The 25,088-nt window shown below is 43.1% G+C and overlaps 1 protein-coding gene and 1 pseudogene across 1 annotated transcript in view; both read right to left on the bottom strand.

Annotated features, from left to right (window-relative positions):
• Positions 1–25,088, bottom strand: part of CHN2 (chimerin 2) — a 300,935-nt gene that overhangs the window by 117,233 nt on the left and 158,614 nt on the right. The window contains exon 3 of the mRNA XM_030308162.1: positions 20,497–20,552. Coding sequence (XP_030164022.1) covers positions 20,497–20,552 — 56 coding nt within the window. The remainder of the gene's footprint in view (positions 1–20,496; positions 20,553–25,088) is intronic.
• LOC115509553 lies at positions 16,289–16,410 on the bottom strand (annotated as a pseudogene).

Raw genomic sequence — 25,088 nt, 5'->3', positions numbered from 1 at the left:
CATTTCGAAGGGGACTCGCACACACATTAAAGTTTGAGATGGGGCCACGCTTCTCATCTGATGGTAGCAGGTGAGAACTTGTTATGGCAGGCTTTTAGCCAGGAGAACGATTTTGGCTAAAACTTTCTGTTAAGTTGCTATAGCAAATAGCCTGATAGTGAGCGTTTGGAGAGCAAAGTATGCCCGTACTCATGACATGTTTGCAGAAAGAATGAGGCAAAGATTATGAAGGCAGAGCCCTGGTGTCAATTCAATTGCTGTGTGACCCTGAGGAGGTTATTAAACTTCTTTGTATCTCATTTCCCTCAATTTTCAATAAAGCCGGAGTTATAAAAATGTGCGATTTTAATAAAGCTCAGATGAGATAATGCGTGTAAGAAATTGTGGGGCTCGGAACATCGTGGTAAGCGGTTCACATGTAGTCGCGGGGCTACTCTGTGCCAGCAGCTATCCTGAGGGTTCTACGTGTTTATCTCATTTCTGTCCCCAAGCAGCCCTATGAGGTAAGTGAGTGCTATTATTTTGCAGATAGCGACTAAACAACTTGACTGAGGTCAGTGCCTTCACACCCAGCACAGACACCTTTAACTACTGCGACTCCCAGCTTCTCCAGCGTAGACATGAACCAATGCCGATGCCTTTGTTGGCTATCACACAGTTCTACATCTGGGTTAAATATGAGATTATCTGAATTGTCCTTAACTTTTCTTTGCCAGGACTGAACACTCTAAAATCTCTTTGGAATGAACTGAATTCTGTCAACGAGGTAACAAATGAGAATTTGGGGGGCTAGTGTCGTGATATTTTGAGTCTCTCGACTGTTTCCCTGCGATTTAAAATTTTATGGATTCCAAGCTACCTGGTTTAGTTTCCAATTTACTCCTCTAATTTGAAGGAGTAATTCTCAGCATTTTGCAAAGCTTGAGAGAACAGGAGGGTGACAGCTGCATAGTGAGAGACAGGAAGCCTAATCCTTAAATGAGTTTGCTTTATAGTCAGATTATCATTGCCCTAGATAAACACAAGTTCTTTTATATTCAACACAAAGACATTTAAAGAATATCGTGAGTCCTCTGTAAACAAGGTTTCCAATTATTGAAAAAACAAAGCTTTTATAATCCCTCAGCAGCTGGTATATGTTAAGTTTTTACTTAATAGAAATAATTTTAAAACCCAATTTAGCAGCCTCCTACACAGGCAGTTAGACCGCTGAATTTTCTGAGATACAGATCGAGTTCAGGAGAAAAGACTTTGACGGGGGGATTCGTATTGGTGATATTAGGGAATTTTATCCAGAAAAAAAAAAACAAATATAGATAATTCCCTTCTAATTAAAAATCAAAGTTCTTGGGGCGCCTGGGTGGCGCAGTCAGTTAAGCGTCCGACTTCAGCCAGGTCACGATCTCGCGGTCCATGAGTTCGAGCCCCGCGTCGGGCTCTGGGCTGATGGCTCAGAGCCTGGAGCCTGTTTCCGAGTCTGTGTCTCCCTCTCTCTCTGCCCCTCCCCCGTTCATGCTCTGTCTCTCTCTGTCCCAAAAATAAATAAACGTTGAAAAAAAAATTTTTTTAAATAAAAATAAAAAAAAAATCAAAGTTCTTTATTGAAAAGGAGAGAAAGAAAATGCAAGTACTGAAATTCATCTTCTTGTAGTCAAAGTGCATAGTATAGAATGAAAATTGAGGAAACTTAAAAATCTCCTGTTTCTTTTCATCTAGAATCTAAGGCTTCATTTTTCCTCTTTTTTTTTTAAGTTTATTTATTTATTTTGAGAGAGAGACAGACCGAGAGAGAGAGACAGAGACAGAGGCAGAGACAGAGAAAGACAGGGAGAGCAAGCAGGGGAGGGGCAGAAAGAGAGGGAGAGAGAATCCCAAGTAGGCTCCAAGCTGTCAGTGCAGAGTCTGAGGCGGGGCTCGATCTCACAAAATGTGAGATCATGACCTGCGCGGGAATCAAGAATCAGACACTTAACCAACTGAGCCACCCACATACCCCTAAGGCCTTATTTTTCCTTACGGCATTACTTTAAAGCTTTCAAAATTCAGATGGGGACACCGATGGGGTAAATTCCTTCCTGTCTTGATTATAATATATTATAAAAACACCTACTGGTGAGTCTTTCTGTAATAAACCTCCTTAAAAGGTTACCAAATGGCTTTGCAAAGTTCTAGAAGTTAGACACAAATCAGGCACTTTAGTAACCTTGGTGTAAATATTCTGCTAATTTATAGACAGACACTGTGTATCAGATCAGAGGTGCTCAGGATCAGAGCCGCTCCCACTCATTCGATTTGTTTTCTGCCTCCTTTTTTTTTCTTTCAGGTTTTCCCCGGAATTGTGATTTAAAAATCAGTGATAATATTAGAACAAAGAAGAAGTAAAAGAATTTTCTTAGACCAGTGGGTCTCAATTGGGAGGGTGGGGGGTGTATTTTTCCCGGCGGATATTTGCTGATGTCTGGAGATAGTTTTGACTGTCATGAGGGGAGGGTGCTACTGGAATATAGTGGGGCAGAGTCCAGGGATGTTGCTAAAATCCTGCAACACATAGGACAGACCCTCTACAACAAAGAATTTATCCCACCCCAAATATTATGGCGCCAAGGCTGAGAAACCCTCTTTTATTATTTTTTAAATTTTTTAATGTTTTTATTTATTTTTGAGACAGAGAGAGACACAGCATGAAAAGGGGAGGGGCAGAGACAGAGGGAGACACAGAATCCAAAGTTCGACACGGGGCTCGAACTCACGGACCGTGAGATCATGACCCGAGCCGAAGTCGGACGCTTAACCAACTGAGCCACCCAGGCGCCCCTGAGAAACCCTCTTTTAGACAAAAAAAGAATTTTGTCCTCTTGTGCATGCCCAAGAAAGGTTTTTCAAAAAAAATTTTTTTTGGACCAAAATACTAACAAGCAATAAATACTTTAAATACAGAGTAAAAGGAAAATAAAAGGAAATATTTGTTTATGAGAACAATAATAATTCATAAAAGTAGCTTTTAAGAAAAGGCAGACATTCTTCCAACTACTCAGGGAAATAGCTCAGGTAACTACCACCCTGAACAGACTAACATGTCAAAACTTTAATAAGGAAATCCCCTTGCCTCGCTTGAAAAAAATTGTAAACAATCTGAAATATAAAAAAAAGAAAAACACTAAAGGAAAAATTTAAGTTATTACTGGGAGTAACCATCCATGATATGCATACATATGAACTAATGTTTAAATCCCTTACTGCTATGGGATTTCATGCCTCACAGCATGTTGTTTTGAAACTCTGCTCTGATTACTGGGTTGGAAACAAAATTTCCACCACACCTGGCTCCCCCAGTCACAGAGGAACCTTCCCGCCCCGGGGGAGCCGAAGCATTGCCTGAGTGGCTGTCCAGTGCCTGAGTGATGTCCTGATTTCCTAGGTTTCATTACAGAAGCAACCATACAAAATCATCTTCAAAAAAGGAGAAGGTGTGGGGCTCCTGGGTGGCTCAGTCGGTTGTGCGTCCGACTTCGGCTCAGGTCATGATCTCATAGCTCGTGAGTTCGAGCCCCGCGTCGGGCTCTGTGCTGACAGCTCGGAGCCTGGAGCCTGCTTTGGATTCTGTGTCTCCCTCTCTCTCTCTGCCCCTAACCCACTCGCGTTCTGTCTCTTTCTCAAAAATAAATAAACATTTAAAAAGTTAAAAATAAATAAATGAAAGAAGAAGGTGAATTGCCCAAATTAGTTATATTTGGATTTGAAAAATAACGAAAGGGCAACTAACACCCAGACACACACACATTCAAACACCCCACCTCGCACCCTCAGCCCTTTGTTCCTGGTTCTGGTTTTCTCTAGGTTCAGATCTAGTGACACTGACTTAGAATCCAGATAAGGGCAGGGCTCAGGAGGAGCAGAGGAGGCTCCAATACTTAAAAGGCACCTTCAGTATGTGTGCTGCTCTTTTCCCAAAAGGCAAGTTACACAGCAATTAATATTCCCTTTTTGCAGATGAGGAGAGGAAGGCCCATATGGTTACATTACTTGAAGATCACACACAAGCATGGGGAGGAGATCCAAACCAACATCTGATTGATGCCAAATTCCATATTCTTTTTTTTTACACCAAGAGCAAGGGAAACTGTCCAGGGGACAACAGAGGGGACGCACTCATGAAGAACATTGATTCTGCTATCATAAATAGATAGGTTGACCCCCAAATCGTTAAACTCTTAAAAAGTGCCCATTCCGGAGACCTGTGTGAGCTGTTACCAGAAGACCTTCTATCACATCTGATGGCCAACCTCCTTTACCCTTCATCCCTCTGAATGGTACCACCAGAGTATCATCTGCCTAGTGTCCAAGCCAGAAATTGTCACCCCAGATTCCTTCCTCTCTCCCGATCCCACTTGGACTCCGCCTCTAAATCCTGTCCATTGTATGTAATTCCTTAATTACTCTTGAAGCCGTCTCTTTCTTTCCACGTCCACTGTAGTGTCTATTTGCCCAAAGCACTCAACTAATATTTTTATAGGTTTTCCTGTCTATACTTGTATCACCTTCCAATCTATCTGAAGTCAGAAAATGCAAATTTCGTCAAGTTCTCTGCTTAAAATTTTTCATTGGCTCCCTGATGCCTAGTAGTCAAACCTATACCACTCAGCGCATCCTTCCCAGACCACCCTACTTAGAAGTGGTACCTCTTTACCTTGGCATACCCGATGTCTCCTTTCTGGCTTATTTTTTCCATGCCATTTGTCATCATCTGAGATACTATGTATCGTGTGTGTGTGTGTGTGTGTGTGTGTGTTTGGCCAATCTTTCCCTTTCAAACGGCAACTACACAAAGCAAGAAACTTTTGTGTTTTGCTTATTACTGTTATCCCCAGAGCCTAGAACAGAGCTGGCACAGAGTAGGTGCTCAATAAATACTTGTTCCATGAATAAATGAATGGCATACAGGATTTTCCTAGGACGGTCTTGCTTGTGTATCCAGACTATGTCCCTACCATCACACATACTCTTGCCCTGAACATCCTTATTCCCCAATTCTTTATGTCCCTACCACAGAGATACCTACAGTTTCTGAAACACATCCGGGCTAGTCACATCCTGGTCATTCTTTGGACCGGAGATTTCCTCCACGTGGAATTCTAATACTTGCTCTCCGACCCATCTATGCCTTAACCTGGCAAAATCTCAATGACTTAAAAAGAAGAGGTAAATTGTCTATTTGTTAATTTATTTATTTAGAGTATAATTAACATGCAGTGTTATATTAGTGTCAGGTGTACAATATAGCGATTCGACAATTCTATGCATTACTCAGTGCTCTCATCACAATGAGTGTACCCTTGATCCTCTTTACCTAATTCACCCACGTCACCATCCACCTGCCTCTGATAGCTATCGGTTCCCTATATTTAGAGTCTGGGTTTTTCGCTTGTTTTGTTTAAGTTCCACATATGAGTGAAATCATACGGTAGGTGTCTTTCTCTGCTTATTTCACTTAGCATGATACCCTCCAGGTCCACCCATGTTGTTGCAAATGGCAGGGTTTCATCCTTTATGGCCGAGTAATATTCCATTGTGTATAGCTACTGCCTCTTCTTTATCCATTCATCTATTGATGGACACTTGGCTTGCTTCCATTTTGGCTCTTGTAAATAACGCTGCAATAAACATAGGGGTGCATGTATCTTCTTGAATTAGTGTTTTGTATTCTTTGGGGAAACACCCAATCGTGGAATTACCGGGTCACATGGCAATTCTAGTTTTAATGTTTTGAGGAACCTCCGTACTGTTTTCCACAGTGGCTGTACCAGCTTGCATTCCCACCAACAGCGGACGAGAATTCCTTTTTCTCCACACCCTTACCAATGCTTATTATTTTTTTGTTATATATATTATATACACACAATGGAATATTACTCAGTCATAAAAAAGAATGGGATCTTGCCATTCGTGACAATATGGATGGACCTAGAGGGTATTTTGCTAAGTGAAATAAGTCAGAGAAAGACACAGTATGATTTCACTTACATGTAGAACCTAAAAAACAAAACAAATGAATAAACAAACAAACAGAAGGCAGAAACAGACCCATAAATACAGAGAATAAACCGGCCGTCGCCAGAGCAGGAGGGTGGAGGGATGGGAAAAATGGGTGTGTGGGGGGGTAGGAGATACAGGCTTCTAGTTATGAAATGAATAAATCACAGAGATAAAAGGTATAGCAGAGGGAATCATCAGTGGTATTTTAACAGTGTGGTATGGTGACAGAGGGTAGCTACATTTGTGGTGAACACAGCATATGGATCAACTTCTTGAATCACTATGTTGGACACCTGAAACTAATGTAACATAGTATATTAACTATAGTTCAATAAAAATACATACATAAATAGGGGTGCCTGAGTGGCTCAGTCGGTTAAGCGTCTGACTTCGGCTCGGGTCACGATCTCACGGTTTGTGAGTTCGAGCCCCGCATCGGGCTCTGGGCTGACGGCTCAGAGCCTGGAACCTGCTTCAGATTCTGTGTCTCCCTCTGTCTGCCCCTCTGCTGCTTGCACTCTGTCTCTCGCATTGTCTCAAAAATAAGTAAATACTTAAAAAATATAAGTAAGTAATAAGAGGTAAATGCTGCCATCTCAGGAAAATCTTTCCTGACTGCCTCAAACCAGCTTAGGTATTATTTCTTCTCCTCCCTCTGAACTAAAGGCCTGATTTAGGGCCATAATTTTAGTGGAATTGGGATTGTTGGCTTTATGACCTCTAGAAGTAAGCTTTTTGAGGGAAAGGCATCTGTCTTTCTCTGTTGTCCTGGTACCCAACAGCGTATCTTGTGCTATAAATAGTAATAATTGCTAATAGTTATTAAGAACTTGCAACATGCCAGGCATTGTCCTAAGCACTGTCTTTACATATATTTAACCCATTCAATCCTCATGACTACCCAGTAGGTAAGATCTATTACACCCATTTCCAAAGGGTGAATTGAGGCACAGAGAAGCAGAGTATAAAAGCAGACTGTATTATCCTGGAGCTTGGGCCCGAAAGCATCACACTCTATTGCCTAGAATTGCATCAGTCCTGCTTCCCGGATCCCTGGAGATGTCCTGCTTTACATACCCTTTCTAAAGCCCTTGGTTCAGCTTTTTTTTTTCCCCACTAAGGTAATTGATTCATATCCTTCCAACTACCCTCCATCTCCCATCTTTTCTTTCTTTTCCCAAAATTTAGCCAAAGTTGATTTCTATTGCTCATAACGGAATCCTAAGTGATATTCCCATTAAATCCCAATCTCCAAGGCAGGAACCAGGGTAGCTGTAAGGTTTACCAAGCTCCACAGGGGGTTCTGACACATCCCAGGACTGGGAAGCACAACTTTGGGCAGCAGTTCCAAAACATGGAGAGAATGAATACCTTCCTGGAAGCTTGCGATATCTTCCTAAGACTTCTACATGGATTTTTACCCAGTCTATGTGGATTTTGATCCTACTCTCACTGTAGACTTCCAAGAACACCCAAAAGTGTAGCCATGGGTAGCACTCACCTTTCCAATTGGCCCGGAGCATCTTCCCAGCAGCTCATTTTGACCCAGTCTTCCTTGCTACATCTTCCCTGGCACTCATTTCTTGGCTTCCTGTGTTGGCCTCCAACACCCACCTTGATCCCTCCTTGTGTGGACAACCCAATTACGTATACTGCTCTGACTCTGCCCTGACACTGTTGGCTAGGGCTTCCTATTCATCCTTTGGCATCCTGAAGCCACAGCTCCACATAAAATGGCTCTTTCCTCCCATCAAGCCAAACCCCACGGAGGTCAGCCATATTGGCCAGACTGGCTGGCCTCCCACCAGTGCAGGAGAATCAAACACGATGGGTCCATCTGTCCATCCTCCTGATACTTCCTACAGACAGGCATCATATTTTTAAAAATCCCATAAAAGAGAAACAAAATTCGGGACTTAAGCATAGATAGAAATTTTATGTTAATATCTAATCTCATATTCTTCTTGCATCAAAATACATCTTCCCCTCCATTGGTCTTTGGTGCAGATGAGAACCTGAGACTATTCTCTATAGGATAAGGTTTCCTAAAAGCCATCTCCGTGTCACCTGATTGCTTGTTCTTCCACTGAATAATTCTTGTTCTTCTAACTTTTTCTAATAGATCCTATTTCCAATCCTTAATTCATCTTCATTATTCTCCTTGGAACTCTTTTTAAATTCTCCCAATAGCTCTTAGGTTCAAAAAAGCTTGAAGTACCCAATAGAACTGAATCGAATCAAGGGAAAACTCAATGCTGCTATTAAATTTCTAGGGGAAAAAAGATTGGGTGAGTATACCCATTTAATTCTTCATTCTTGTTAGTAAATTCTTTCCTTCAAAGCTGAATTTGGGTTAATTTGGGTTAAGTGGTCCTGTACATACTTTGGAAAGGGCAAAGAACACCCCTCATTCTCTTTCTTCTCCTTTTTTTCTCCCTCCTTCTAGAAACGTAAGAGTATTTAAATATAAGTATTCAGTGTAAGTATTTAAATGCATGTGTTCCAACCGATGAATAAAATTAATCTACCTAAAGAAAAAGAAAGGCAGCCAGAACTTGGGAGGTGATAGAAATGAAAGATTGTCTAGTGAAAGGTCCTCAATCTTTTCTGCATTATAATCTTTCTTTGGAGCCATTTTATATGCTTTTTTCTTCCTAATCATCTCTCCCAAATGAAATTTTAATACTACAGATAGACTGTATATCTGTTTATGCTCTATATGTGCATCTGTGCTTTATACATTGAAAAAGACTTGTCCCCTTAAAAACTGATGTTCCCCCCTTCCCCTTGGAGTAAGTATGACCCCAATTGAGAACTCATTGTCTGGCGAGATCACTGTGGCCTTCAGAATGCTTTTAACATTTGTTCTTCCTACAGGGAGGTGGAATATCTATCTTTGGCTCCTTCTTATAGATAAGAAAGCTGCCCTTCGGAGTGGTAAATTAGCTTGGTCACAGTCCTACCCAGGGCCAACAGCAGATTTAGGGTTGAAACCCAGTCCCTGATTTCAGCTCTAGTATTCATTCGTCTATACGGTGATGATGCCATAAAATCCAGAAGCCTGTTCCCTATTATTTTAAAAAATTACCTAATTTAGCATTTCTGAAACAGGCGATCCCTCTAAAATAATTCCCAACATGGTAATAAATAAGAGTGAAAGTGCCTTATTAATTGTCCTTGCTTTTGAATCCTTTTCCTGACAAATTAGTCCATGTTAAAAATTCCTGAGCTAGCTTTATGGTCCTCCAGCAGCTCTGACATGAGACACTCTCCTGCTGTTCAGGGCTGTGCACCCAAGAGATTGTTTTTGTTCCCTGAGCCGAAGCACATCCTGCCCCTGCTCTTCTCGTACAGATCATCTTTGTTTTTTCTTCTTGACCTTTTATTATGAACATGTTCATACATACAGAGAAACTGAAAGCCTTTTACAGCAAACGCTCATATACACACCACCTAGATTTTATAATATTTGCTATACTTGCTTTATGACATAACTATTCATTCTTCCCTCTCTCCGCCCACTAATTCAACATTTTTAGGGGCTGAATTTCATAGTAAGTTGCAGACATAGCACTCTTTACCTCAAATGCGTCAACACGTAAGTCATTAATCAGAATCAATAACACATAAACTTTTCATAGGAGGGTAATACCAGCATTATTCTTGGAATTAAAGAAAGTGAATTTAGTTGACATGTTCGGGTAGTATTCTGAGATCAACAGAATCCACACACCTCTTTAATTTCCTGCTTATGGAGCGTGCCTTCTTTTCTAACAGGCTCCCATTTCTTTTTTTTTTTTTTTTTTTTTTTTTTAATTTTTTTTTTCAATGTTTTTATTTATTTTTGGGACAGAGAGAGACAGAGCACGAACGGGCGAGGGGCAGAGAGAGAGGGAGACACAGAATCGGAAACAGGCTCCAGGCTCCGAGCCATCAGTCCAGAGCCTGACGCGGGGCTGGAACTCACGGACCGCGAGATCGTGACCTGGCTGAAGTCGGACGCTTAACCGACTGCGCCACCCAGGCGCCCCGAGGCTCCCATTTCTTGACGGGGAAAAAAGTGGCCATGAGAAAGCTGGTAAAAGAATACCTGCTTATTGTCTCTGCCTTGGCCTTGTCTATCAATTTACACGTGTTAAATATGAAGGCCAACACGTTTCTTAAAATGGCTCAGGATCAAATTCATCCCAAATAACAGGACTCAAATTCCCTCTTTTTTGCTAACATCTGTATAGTGCTCGGGAGATGGTAGAAATTAAAGACCAATTCTTCCCATATATGATTGCCAGACACTGTTAAGGGCTTTGTATCTATTAACTCACTCTTCAGGTTACTTTTGGTGTAAGACCAAGGGTTGACAAATGTTTCCTGGCAAGGCTAGATGGTAAGTACTTTAGGCTTTGAGGACCATCTAGTCTCAGTTTCAAGTACTCAACTAGTCATGGAAGCATGAAAGTAGCCATAGACAATACGGAAAGGAATGAGCATTGCTGTGTTCTATTAAAACTTTATTGGGGCGCCTGGGTGGCGCAGTCGGTTAAGCGTCCGACTTCAGCCAGGTCACAATCTCGCGGTCCGTGAGTTCGAGCCCCGCGTCAGGCTCTGGGCTGATGGCTCAGAGCCTGGAGCCTGTTTCCGATTCTGTGTCTCCCTCTCTCTCTGCCCCTCCCCCATTCATGCTCTGTCTCTCTCTGTCCCAAAAATAAATAAAAAACGTTGAAAAAAAAAATTTAAAAAAAAAAAAACAAAAAAAACTTTATTTACCAAAACAGTCGACAGGCTATTGTTTGCTAATGCCAATGCTACACTAACAAATTAACATTCTTTAAACTCCATTCTTCAAACTCGGTGTCAGAACGACTTACAGTTAGCTCAAAACTCCGAGCTTGCCAGTGGCTCAAAGGCCTTTTTGTTTAATGGTGGGTCAGATCATCTCTTTGTATTTGTGCCCTTCCAACTCTTCTGTACTGAAAGGGAGAATCATTAATTTTTAATCTAGGAGAGACTGATGCCAACTTAAAATCAAAAAGAGCTAAGGCAGAAAATGGTTCAATTATTCAGTTAAACAACTCAGAAGACTAAAACACTAAGGGGTCTGATCTGCGGCCCTGAATTGAAAGGTATTGCTGAAGCATCGTTAAGCATGGTCTTTGAGAAGTCATGGAACCCTGAGGGCTACAGCAAGAGCAAAGGGACAGACCAGAAAAGTGTAATTACAGACTCGGTCGAAATTCTCAGGGAGATGCGAGAACGATTCATCAAACGATCGATGTGTCATTACCTAGAAGGACACAAGGTGCTGGATGGCAACCAATATGCCTTTGTTCAGCTCCACCAAGGCTCTTCAATTTCCTTCCACAGTGAACGGGGAGATGACACTGACTATGTAAATAAGGAGGAGGGAAGGGATACCACCGCTAAAGTAAAGCTTGCTATTCTGTCCAACAAGACAGGGGGATGCTGTGTATTTAGAGCTAATGTCAAGTGAGACTATGATTTGTTAAAGAACACAGCCAAAGGTGATTGATTACCAATGGCTCAGCGTCAGCCTGGAGACGATGAGGGGAGTGGTAGATTGAGGCAAGGAGGTGGAGCCAGGAGAGTACCAGTGCTGGACTGACTTTCATTAGCAAATTAGTCATCTACAAACCCGAATTGAGAAATGCTCATTAGGCACACAGATGATCCACTGAATGGAGAGACTACCGTCTTGGGATACAGAAACAGAATAATATAATTCAAAGTATTCCTGACGTAATGATAACGGATTTGGTATTTTTATTAACGCAAATGGCCATTAAAAGAAAGAGCACATTGGGGCGCCTGGGTGGCGCAGTCGGTTAAGCGTCCGACTTCAGCCAGGTCACGATCTCGCGGTCCGTGAGTTCGAGCCCCGCGTCAGGCTCTGGGCTGATGGCTCGGAGCCTGGAGCCTGTTTCCGATTCTGTGTCTCCCTCTCTCTCTGCCCCTCCCCCGTTCATGCTCTGTCTCTCTCTGTCCCAAAAATAAATAAACGTTGAAAAAAAAAATTTAAAAAAAAAAAAAAAAAAGAAAGAGCACATTATCAAAGATTTGTGCATATTTCTCAAGATAAGGAAAACATCTAAAAAAGAGCTGGAACTCATAATAGTACATACCAAATATGAACACACATGAATATGAAGCATCTTAGAATGGGACTTAAATATTTTTAAAAATTTTTAACGTTTAGTTTTTGAGAGACAGAGAGAGACAGAGCATGAGCAGGGGAGGAGCAGAGAGAGAGGGAGACACAGAATCCAAAGCAAGCTCCAGGCTCCAAGCTGTCAGCATAGAACCCGATGTGGGGCTTGAACCCACGAACCGTGAGATCATGACCTGAGCTGAAGCCGGATGCTTGGCCGACTGAGTCACCCAGGTGCTTCTAAATATTTTTGCCTGTAATACAAACCTAACAGTAAGAAGTATAACAAACTGGGCAGTGGGGTGGGAATAGGAAAGCAGGCTAAATTAAGTACTTGACCATACTCATACAAGGATTCATATTTGGCCTCTGCAACATTCCAGGTACGGAAAAGCTAGCCATAGCAAAGAAAGGCAAAAGCAAAATATTTTTAAAGGGTGGGAAATAACATCCAGGAGGAAGTACATCCGGATGAAAAACAGAAGGCTACGGGGTGACTTGGCATCTACTTCGAAGTTCATGAGGAGTCTAGCACAGTGCAAGCCAAACAGGAAGCATCATGAGGGGACAGGCATCCTGAGGCTTCTATCTTAGAGTGCAGGGAAGGGAGGAGGACAAAGAAATCAGAGGGAAGGAGAACACTCACACTCGAGCGCGTGTCAAGACGACATCAGCGTTCGTTAAAACACAGATTGCTTGGCCCTATCTTCAAGTTTGTGATTCAGCCGGTCTGGGGTGGGCCAGGGAATCCGCACTTCTGAAAGTTCCCAGGTGATGCTGGAGCCACTGGTCCTGGGACCACAGTGGTGAATCACTGGGTTAGAAGCCCAGTCCTAGGTTTGGTCTGGGTTTGATTCAGACTCTGTCCCTCCTGCGCTGTTTGTCTCATTTCCTCTTGTAAAGTGAGAGGGGGTAACAATCCCCATGGGACTGCTGTGAGGAATAACACGGGTAAAACTCGAACCCAGTGCTCCGGGCACAGCAGGCACTCCGAGTGTGTTCCTTCTATCGCTTGCAATGAAAAGACGGACAAGAAGTAAATAAATGGGCAACATCATTGAGAGAGGACCTTTTAAAATAGGGATGGTCTGAAACCATACCACCCACATTTTTCTGACGGCAAGGAGAGTCAAGGTTACAGACCTGTTTTCAAACGTCTCACTGCTTGGCCAGCCGGGCCACACTCCCTGAGGAGATTAGGCTTGCCCAGGGCCAAGTGTGGCTTCACTTTCCTCAGCATTATTTCTCAGTTAACGTTTAACCAGGTGAGTAAATGCAAAGCTTGTCTGTAAAACCTTACTGGGGCACTCAGTGCTTTGTACCCGCTCTCCTTCTCGGATAACCCTGGCCACAACGGAACTCTTGCGGGACCTGACCTCTGAGTCACAAAGCAGGCACACTGGGCACCAGCTACTGAGGAGGCGAGACATCTACTTCCTGTTCGGGTGTGTAAGGTTGGCCCTACGAAATCCAGCACTTTGGCATCATAACCACTCTGCTGCAGTCTGGCCCGCCCCCCTCCCACCTCTCATCAACGAGTGACGTATGTTGGGTTCTTAACGGCTGTCACGGGTTAGGTAAGGGTAACAGAGCATGTGTTGTACCCCATGATGCTATCGGCGGTTCTGTTTTCCTAAAACAACTAATTACACAAGGTCGTCTCAAGTAATTGCATCAAGGAATACACACGTTCAAGTTTGACTCTCAGAAATAAAAATCACCCGGAGAGATCAAGGGAGCTTCTCAAGAAATGCTACTTTATTATCAATCACTGTTTAATCTCCCCTTTACCTTCCTTGTTTGGTTTTAAGAAGAGACCTTCCGCCTTTGCCTCAATTTATGCTTCGGCATAGATACTGTTCTTTGATGGCTCTCTCCAGTCCAGCCCACCTGACCTCTTGGCTCGGAGCCCCTGAGCCTCTGCATTCTGTAGCAGGAGTCCCTTATCCTCTGTTCGTGATATCACCTTGCAAATGACTAAATATTTATAGGCCCAAACATGCAGGGTCTGCATTACATTAGAAGCAGTTCAAAGTAGCCTAAAGAGAGTGACTTCTTTTTTGGAGGGTTATGTATTTTGGTAGATGGCAGTGCTTGTCAATAAGAACTTTAAAAAAAAAAAAGCCCCAAATTTTTGGTTGTGTATTTAGAAAAAATAAAACTCACCTATCTAAAATTTTTTCTAACATTTTTTTTTTAAATATTTTATTTATTTTTGAGACAGAGCATGAGCAGGGGCAGGGCAGAGAGAGAGGGAGACACAGAATCTGAAGGAGGCTCCAGGCTCTGAGCCCTCAGCACAGAGCCCGACGCGGGGCTTGAAATCAACTGCGAGATGATCAACCTGAAATCATCAACTGCGACCTGAGCTGAAGTCGGACGCTCAACCAACTGCACCACCCAGGCACCCCTAACATTGGTTTTATTGAAAAGCTTTGCCCCTTTACTGCAGTAGGTCGGTCTATAACCGAAGCAAGTCAAATTCAAGATGGAATCGTATCAAGAAAAGAGCCTGACTGCATTACAGAGTGAACTAAAAGCTTAGGAGAAATAAGGATGAAAAATGCCCTTTATTCTAGGTTGTGTCAATATGAAGGGGAAAAAAAGGAGACCAATGGAGAAAGTCTAGGATGAGAAGAACAGAAACATTTCTTACCAGGGAAGAAACAGCTTTCTGATCACTACACATTAAGCCAATTAAAAGGTAATGGGATTGATTTTTGTTTGTGGCTTGCAGAATCAATCTCATTATGTTAGAGACGTACCTTGTCTAAATGTCTTGAGTCAGTAGAGTTTTAATGTTCCCCCAAATGCACATGTTTAAAAACATTTATTTTCAATGAGTAAAATAAGAAAAGGGGGAGGATTGTAGAACAGTAGAAAACCTCCTGAGTTTACTTTAAATCAGATTCTAAATGGACTGAGTTAGTTGAGAATGACATGGTCAATCAATATGGCTTGTTAAGATCTTCCAGATACGACTAAGACAAGATAAATGCCTCAAGCTACAAGACTATAAGACTGTAAAGCCCAGGTATGGTGAATCAAAATTTTAAAAGCATAATGAGAAAGTGAAATGCTTTTGTAGACTGAAAAGAACAATTTTGACAAATAAAGGTACAAGAAAGTGAAATGGGCAGATATTTAGGGACACCCCAAACTAGAGAAAATGGGGCATTTAAAGTGATATTTACAAAGTGAATACAATTCACTAGCAGGTAAAATCAGGTGTTATCGCAATTTGAGCTTGGTCATTATCATCTATACTTGGCCGATCAAGGAAAAAAAGCTGGTTCTGGTCATGAATGCTAGAAACCTCAGTTCTACAACTCACTTTTGCATTCAAAAAAAAAAACAAAACAAAAAAAAAAAAAACAAGAAACTTCCCAAAATATATTATTCTATGGCAAGAGAGAGAGAAAGTAAAGTTGCATAGAGGGGAGAACAATTTGAAGTAATAGTACGCAGTTTTATTTCCCTTTTTGGAAATTGCTTTTTATGATTCCATACTCACGCCAGCAATTTCAAAAAGACAAATGACACCAAATCACTTAGTCACAAAAGAATTTCTACTTCTTGTATATTCTTTAGGTAATTCTAGCAGAGCTTGACTTTCAATTAGTCATGCAAGTAAATCTTGACGTTTTGGCCTTTTGGAAAGGCCAAAAGAAATTTAGAATATTCCAGGAAAAAAAAAGATTAGTCTGTGTTTAAGAACCTTAACATCTGCCAAAAGTCCAAGTCACTACCCTAATAACAGCATTGGGTAAATCTGATATGCTATTAGTAATAGTTTGAGAATTCCAAATTCCTTATGTTAGTGGTCTCCATTTTTTCCCCATTTTACCATATATTTACTGATTGCCCACTGCAGCTTGGCGCTGGCTTCAATGCTAGGGAAGTCCACGCAATGAAGACCAATGAACTCTCTGGAGCATGTATTTTCCTGGACGGAGACGTAGAAGTGACAAGCAGACAAGTACAAGAGAAAGTATATTAGCGTATCAAGGGCTACAAACAAAATAAACAGGGTGATACGACCAAGGAGATCTGATGGTTGGGGCAGTCCCTTTTTTTTTTTCTTTAAACCACTCAGCCTGTGTCCTCTCCCTCTTACTCCCCCAAAGGAGGAGAAGAACAATCACCAGTGGCAATAAGCAGTTGCCGAAGCAACACCTAGAGCCACCTTCATGAAGCTCAGGAGAGAACACTGCGATGGAGAGGTGCTAATTTTCATGGGGTTCGGGGAAGGCTTCTGTTATTAGCTGAACTCTGATCTGAAACCTGGACATGCAGAGAACACTGGAAAATTCCAGGCAAAGGGCGGATCTGAAGATCCTGTAGTTGCAATGTTGTGGTTGGCTTGATGGAGGGGAGCAGAGGCTAGCCGGGCGGCAGGGCAGTGCGCTCCGAGGAGAATGGTGTAGGCAGGGAGGTGACCCGTACCGGAGCCCCACCACGGCCCACAGGCATAGCAAGGAGTCCTGCTTTCATTTTAAGAGCGACGGGAAGCCATTGAAGCTGTTCGATTTATATTTAATAATTATGATCTGGGCTCCTGTTTGGTGAATGGAGAGAGAGAGAGAGAGAGAGATGAGGGTGGGAAGAGAGGAGTCTAGGTATCGGGGCGGAGAGGGGTCAGTTCTCTTTTGAATGTTAGACTACAGGTGGCCGATGGGACATCTCCTTGAGGACGTCAAGCAGACAGATGGAACAAGGTGTTGGGGCCCAGGGAGAAGTCTTAGTTAGAGGTACACATTTGGGAGTCAACATTCACAGTTCCTTCCTGACCACCCAGGCACCTATTTGGTAATCAATGAACTGCTTTCAAAATGACCAATAGATAATGGTGGGAAAGGGCGAGAGAATTTTGCATACAAGAAGATGTTTTGAATCTCCTGGCAAGGAGCACTCAGGAAATGTTAGTAGAGGGCCAAGTGCGGTGGCTACTCGATAAATACGAATTCACAGCGATGAATCTCGAGAAAGCAGGGAACCGTCATTTCCCTTGCTGCTTACACCCTCTGTTCCTCATCCTTGGTATCTTTTCTCCTGGTGGTTTTGAATTCCTGATCCAGGCATCTTGCTTTGTTCTTGATCCGTGTCTTTTGGACTCTCCCATGCAGAGAACACGGTCATCGCTCCGACTCTGTCCCTAATAACCGCGTCCGAACCTCTTCTTCACAGGTTTCTGAATCTGCCTTGAATCGGGAACACTGAGTACTTATTATGTGCCAAGCCCTATTCTAGACACTTACCACATATATCCCGTTTATAGCACCCTGCCAAGTAGATATTGGCCCTTGGAGTAGTGTAGACCTTCATCTCCCTGAGGAAGTAAGTGCGTGGCTCTAGTTAAGTAATCAGAAAGTGGCACAGCACGAATCCAAAGCAAGGCCAGCTGACTCTGTAGCTGGGGTCCTCTGCCTGCATTCCCAAGGCTCCCTGGATTTTGCCTGCTGAATCCGGTGGTCCCCTCGACTCATCTAGGTCCCCAGCAAAGTCTGTTAGGGGGCTGGTATCTGTTGACAGCCAGCAAGCGCTCAAGTCACGCTGGCCTGTGTCTTTACCCTTGAGCAACAGTGTTCCGTATCTGCGTGACTACAGACCCCGCTGGTGCTCTCACGCGAGTCCTCATCGTATTCAGCGGGACGAGCCTAACCTGAGAGGAGCCCCTGGCCCGGAAGGATATGAGCCACCAGAGAGACAAAAGAAACGGGGTACGCTGGAGTAACACAGCGGGGCAGGCTTGCTGGGGACATGGTGGCTGGGAGCAGACAGGCTGAAGACTAAGAAGGAGGGCAGTTGGACTGTATATAGAAGGAAAACGTGGCCTCTTAATAGCTGGCTAAGGGGTGAGGTGGCAAAGACAAAAAAATCGTAACTCACGGTTCAAAAGAAATAGCCCTTAGGGCGTTAGGTAAATGTGCTAATAAAGCGTCAGTCTCTCTGGCCGCATACTCTAACTGAAGGCTTTCTGACTTCATTAGGCATGTCCCCTGAGCAAGCAGGTGCGGCACGGGCCAAAGAGACATTTGCTCACACGCTGCCTGTAGCAGAGGCAGCGGTTTCACAGCATCCAAGAGGAGGCCGTGCCTTCACTTGAAGGAGGCCACGTCCCAGGACGCCAAGCAACGTGGGCAGGAACGATCTGCAGCTCCTGTCGCACCGGAGGACCAAGGGAGCTGAAGCCGCTCCAGTTGGCACTGTCCCTCCAAGCAGCACCTGCTCCGCCAGCAACACGCGACCCTTTACCGCCGGACACCTGGCTGGCTGCACGGGCCCCATGTTGCCTGCCGAGGAAATGGAGCTGATGAATATCCATTTCAGGTGAGGTTTCATGGTAGAAATGGGATGTGGAATTTCTAGAGGCAAGCAAGCTATGAGTCCAGCATCAACCAGGTAAGTTATTAATGAATTAAACTGACAAAGGTCGGGAGGTGAAAAGTTGGTTCAAAAGACAGACGAGAGGACAAAAAAAAAAAAGCCACGCATGCGCTATGTTCTTGAGTGACAGCAGACGGTGATGGCTTGTGGCACACAGCTCTGCTTTGCCAAGAGGTCTGTGGCATTGCCTCCCGACGCAAGTGCAACATTAAAGAGATTTGTGGATCCTTCAGACCCCGCTGGACGTCTGAAGAGTTTCAGCTGAATCCTAGGAAGAGCTGTGAAGCTGATCTGAATCTACCCATCTCCACTGCTAACGTTCCACCTGGCTTAGAGGACAAATGACATGGCTCCAAAGATTTTGAGAAGCAAAGTGCGCTCCCTCTCACACGTGCACACACACATGCACCCACACACGTGCGTACATATGCAGAGGCAAAATAGTAGATCTTTAATTACACACATCATGATTTTGTTCTCTTTTGATATGACATGCCAAGTATCAATAGCCAAGTTCTTTGCTGTCCCAACACCTAGATCAAAATCAGAACACAGTGGACTTTCCATATATATTTGTTGAATAAATGAACAAATGAGCATTTACAATCTCTTTAGATTTTAAGTTCTGGTACACAACTTTGCCTAAAGACTTCTTCTCGATACCCCCAGGAAAAGTCCTTAGTTGTGTTCTAATTTTACAAAGCATTCTTTTCATGGAGACGTCTGAATCCCTCTAGCTCCCTGCACGGGCTATGATTTTTCTGCTGGAGAAATACTAAATGCAAAGTAGGATCGGAGGAATTTTTAATAGTTTGTGTCTTACTTGTCTCCCCAGACACTCTATTCCAAGCATCTCATTAAACATTTTGTACTTACCCTATTCCTTTCTTATTCCTTATCTTATTCTCCTTTATCGTTGAACAACAAAAGGACAAAAGTCATCAGGGTCGGTGACAGAACACAATCAGTTGATGAATTTCAGTATCCAACAGAAGTAAAATTTTATGTAGAAACATTCATTAACTAGTGATAAGTCAGCTCTGGGTGTGGATATCTACGGACCGAAGTCTTTGAGACAGGTTCAAAACCAGATCCTGTCAGTCTCGTAGCCAGAAAGCACTGATGTTCAAGGATGAATCTCAAGGGTGTTGGAATGGGAGCCTTTTCCTCCCAATAAGGCAGATGGGACACTTTAAGTGGCATCTGCTACTGTATATTTAATCTAAGTCATAATATCAAAAATAAGCAAAGACCCATGGACCTTTGGGTGAAGGATATTAGTTTGACTATTACAGAAACTGGTGCCAGTATAAAACTAGGAAATAGAACCTTCGCCCTGCCTTTCAATCTTGCTGGCATCCCAGACGATAAGAGAAGTGAAGGAGGCCTGGGGACAGTTCTCTGGGCGGTGAGCATTTTTATGAGTTGATACATTTTTAAGCTTATCTCCAAGAATAAAAACAGTCACTTTTCTTGTAGGGACTTTTTTTTAATGTCAAGTAAATGTGACAGAGCATAAAGGTTTGTTACATATGAGTGTTGAGGGGACCTAGATATTTATTATTCTCTGTGTTTTCTCTGTTGGAAGCATTCCATAATAAAAAAATGATAAAAGAATCAAAACAGCAAGGAAAACACCAAAACACACGTCTTGGGGGTTTTAAAAATGGAGGCTTAATTTGCCTCTGCAATGGTGAAAAACACAAGACCTCTGATTTCAAATTAGTTCGTGAATATTTTTCAAATAACACCCGATTTCAAAATATAGATTACTTAGGTGTTAAATTTGGTGACACTTTAACAAACAGTAATGTAAATCAACTCCCAGGAAACCGGAAAGCCCTCCTATGTCAACAAAGTGCTAACAATTCATCATATTTAACAAGGTGTGTTGGAAATAGCTGAGTACTGACCTCCCCAGGACAAATGATCCTCTTGGGACGAGGGGCCTCTTGCTGTAACTGATATACTGCCAAAAAAAAAAAAAGATAATTATAATTAGAAAACTACAACACATACCAAAATGTCTTCAAATAGTTCCACCTAAGTATATCTCAAGAACTGCAAATATTTCAAACAAAAAATAAAACAAAAAGGATACAAGCACATTTTTAGACTGAATAAAGTCAGATCATTTATATGGAAATGAGTTACCATGGATGTAAACTGGCAAAATTGATTTTTTTATTCTTTTACAAGGCCAATTTAGTTTCATAATTGTTACTGGCATTGTTCATTTTATGGCTTTCTTGGAAGGTAGGAGTAAAATTCTTCTGACTATTTTAAGAATGGAATTCTACTTCGGAGTATCTAAGCAGTAAGATCACATAATAGGATTCCTGAATTTCCATGATGTCTCCTCACACATCGGGGAAGGACTGGCATTAGCAGAGGAGTGTTATTCTCTGAAATGTCACAGATATGTACAAAGACACCACTGATTCTGTGAGTGGGTAAAACCCCAAGTCCTTTCTCTTTTCATGAGTGCCATTCTTGGCCCACCCATCACCAGGGATTCTCATCTACATGACTAATTCCCACCCATTGTCATTTCTCTTTCTTGGGTCCCTCAATATCTTAAGAAATAGTAACCCTCTTCTATCTTGCTTCAAAGACAGACTTTCAGGCTTGGGGGTGGAGGAAAGCAGGTTTGTATATAAAAATAAAACTTATCAGCCTATTATTCATGATTTTTCTGATTACAATGAGTGATTTTCTGCTGTTCAGCTAGTCTGGTTATTTTTCTTGGAAGGAAACTACCCCAGGTGCCTGGGCGGCTCAGTTAGTTAAGTATTAGACCCTTGATTTTGGCTCGGGTCATGATGTTGTGGCTCATTAGATCAAGTCCTGCATCGTCCTCTGCACCGACAGCTCAGAGATTGTTTGGGATTCTCTCTCTCTCTCTCTCTCTCTCTCTCTCTCTCTCTCTCCCTCTCTCTCTGCCCTTCCCCGACTTGTGCACTCTCTCTTGCTCTCTCTCTCTCTCTAAAATAAACAAACATTAAAAAAAAAAAGACAAAAGAAAAAAAAGAAGGAAACTACCCTATGCAGGTACCTGTGAGCTCTACCTCTTTGAAAGCCAAGCTGATATTATCCTGAGAATCTTGCAAAAGGAAGAATTAATTTTAGACCATATAAATGTATGAAAAGTTACAATTCAGTCACGTAAACTATTTCTAGAAAATGTAGTAAGATAAGCAAAAATTTCTGATCTATTCTTAGGTCTAAAAATAAAAAAAGAAATTTTAACTGAGATGCAGATGGTCATGTGGAAACAGCGATGGAGATGATGGGATGTATTCTGTAATTATGGCTTCTCAATGCCTGCAGCGCAACGTGGTTATTTTCTTACCTAATTAAGTGTAGACTGCCCAGCTTTTGCACAAAGAAGAAACTATCTAACCCTCGTATAGACTTTTTTTTTTTCCAACGTTTTTTTATTTATTTTTGGGACAGAGAGAGACAGAGCATGAACGGGGGAGGGGCAGAGAGAGAAGGAGACACAGAATCGGAAACAGGCTCCAGGCTCTGAGCCATCAGCCCAGAGCCTGACGCGGGGCTCGAACTCATGGACCGCGAGATTGTGACCTGGCTGAAGTCGGACGCTTAACCGACTGAGCCACCCAGGGGCCCCTCGTATAGACGTTTTAACGTGCCACGTTGCCAAGCTGAGTTGCCCAGGCTAATGACAATGCCTGTGTCACTTAAGGACAACTGTACCCATGTATGGCAGATAGAGACAGAGAAGGCCTCTCATCAAAGAGAAAACACGAGGAAGAATTGGCCAAAGATACACAAATAATTGTGGACGTTCCACTGACTATCCCAGTAATGCCCATGCTCTCCTTAAATCATGGGAGAGGCTGCGTGGAATCCTTTATACTTCTTGAGTCAGCCCCAATACCTACTACCTGGTTTCCAACAGTGCTGCTATTAATGAGTGTAACGGGACCCAAAAGGGCCAGTTCCTAAAATCACGGAGCGTTAGACCCAAGGGGAATTGCAGGAGCCACATCCAGAGAATCCTGCCCCCTCCTCTCTTCTCACTGCCAATGCCTCTTGAAGCCAACAGTTATATTATACGTGGCAGTACGGCCGGCTGCACACCATTTTTAATGCCTCGTTTGGAGGTGACAAAAGGAAGTATACATGTTGTAAGACAGGAGCATTTGTTGCTAAGTGTGCCTTTGTAATTCATATCAGCAAATATTTGAACATCTGCTATAGGCCATATACCACAGTCACCATTATATGGAGGCTTTTATGATAAATGGAGAGAAAGGGAGAAGGGAAGGGAACCAGCATATCGAGTGCCTATCATGTGCCAGGGACAATATTTTATTGAATCTTCAGGAGAAATCAGAAAAAAGAATGCTGATTATCATTCTTATTTTTTAGATGAGGGAACAAGCACAGGACGGTTAAATATTTGCCCTGGGGCATCGGGCTATCCTTTTGAGTCCAGAGCCCTGCTCGCTTTTCTATGCCTCAGGGCCTTTGCACTTGCTATACTTTCCACCTGGCTTGCTCTTTCCCAAGGTACCCAAATGGCACCCTCTCTCCCTTCTCTTGAGTTTTAAAGAAATTTTTTTTTAATGTTTATTTATTTTTGAGAGAGAGAGAGAGAGACAGGGTGTGAGCAGGGGAGGGGCAGAGAGGGAGGGAGACACAGAATCCGAAGCAGGCTCCAGGCTCCAAGCTGTCAGCACAGAGCCCGACGTGGGGTTCGAACTCATGCACTGAGATCATGACCTGAGCCGAAGTTGGACACTTAACTGAGCCACCCAGGCGCCCCCACATAAAGCTAAATCTTAAAGGTCACACTAAGGAGCATGGATGTTCTTCTGTCTGAAAGCGGGGTGACGATTACATTTTTTGAGTAGGGAGAGGACATGATCTGGTCTGTTTCAGCATAATAAGGATAAGACTATCCAGAAGATACAAGTTGCCAAATTAGGGACACCTACTATGTGCCAGACGCCTTATCTACATCTTCCCATTTAATCTTCCCAACAAACTTCCAAGGTAACTATTACCCTTACTGAGAAAGTAGTGGAGATGCCAAGCTTTGAAGAAGCCCCAGGACGACATTGAGATTTAAAGCCCGATTTCCAGATCCCAAGGTTTGGGATTTTTCAGCCTCGCCAGTAGTTCCCTAAAGCAGGAGGTGGAGAGGGCCTGAGCACTGGCAATGCTCACTGACATTCTGGGGAAAAGCCCCCCCAGTTTGTTTTTCTTTTATAAAAGCTCTTTGGAGACTCTAATACCCAGCCATGAGTGGGGCCACTGCCCTTTGCCTCACTGAAAGGAGGATCAGAGGAGGGGCCTTGGAGACAGGGAATCCAGAGAGAACAGTATTTTAGTCCCACGTAAAGGAGATCGTGAAAATGTGCATTAAGACAACCCTCTGGTGGAAAGTCAGACAAGAAGGTAAATGGATTGCAGAGGAGAACTGACAGTGCTTAATGATACACTGAATGCAGGGAAGGACCTTGAAACCATGAGAGATTGAGACGCCATTAACACTCACAGAGGATACAGCTGAAGGAACATTCTAGACAGGGTAAAGTCGGTCGCTGTGCCCTCTAAGGACCCTTTGAGGTTTAGTAAAGAGCAATGCGATAGTTCACCAATCTCAAAACCAGGAGCAGTCTGACCCAGGGGGGACTTTGAGGGAGTCCCTGCAAAACCCTCAAGCCAGGAACCGCCGGGTCTTTTTCCTGGTCCCTGGGCAGCACACATCACTGACCAATCGCTGTTTCTCAGTGAGCAGGTCTCAGGAACCGATCTGTTCGGTGCTGTTCCAAGCAACAAAAGTTGGCAAATAGGCACAGAAGCCTGTTTCCCATCTGGATAATGTGTCTCTATAAAGATAATGAGATGGCGACCAACAGCAATGGTAGCCCTATAAAAAAATGGGCCCTAAATCCTATCTTAGCTTCGAGCAAGGGTTTCAGGCGCTCGTTTTCAAGGTTAGCTACAACCAAACAACCATCCCTGAAGAAAAAAACCTCTGAGGCATATTTAACACAAACTGGAACATGTCACATCATCTGAAAGTGTCACTTCTTGGATCTTTTTTGTTGTTGTTCAACAAACACATTTCACAAGCAAAACACGATAACGTATGTCGCTTCTTGGGCGGTTCTGTGGGCTAGGAGGTGATACGATGGAACTTGCTGCTATAGTAATGTTCCAAATATGTTCTAGGCACTCCCCAGCCCTGGGCACTCTACAGGACCTGAGAGAATTCTTCGCACTGGAACCAGCTGTTTGGCAGGGGGCATGCATGGCCACTGGGGTCCATGGAGGTGGAGAAGAGGAGTCCTTGCTTCCCAAGCAACGTGAAGCACATCGAGAAATCCAGGACTCACTGAAAGAATGTTTTACTTTTTCTTCAATAAGAAAAGTGGGCTCATTCTCTAACAGTAATCACCCCACTTGTTGGGGATGCCAAGGGAAGGCCTGTGGCCTGGGTGACACTGAAGCCCCGTCCACACCCATT

The sequence above is a fragment of the Lynx canadensis genome, chromosome A2, assembly GCF_007474595.2.
Source record: "Lynx canadensis isolate LIC74 chromosome A2, mLynCan4.pri.v2, whole genome shotgun sequence".
Classification (NCBI taxonomy): Eukaryota; Metazoa; Chordata; class Mammalia; order Carnivora; family Felidae; genus Lynx; species Lynx canadensis.
Note: the sequence above shows the minus strand (reverse complement) of the source record. Positions and strands in the feature narration are given on the sequence as shown.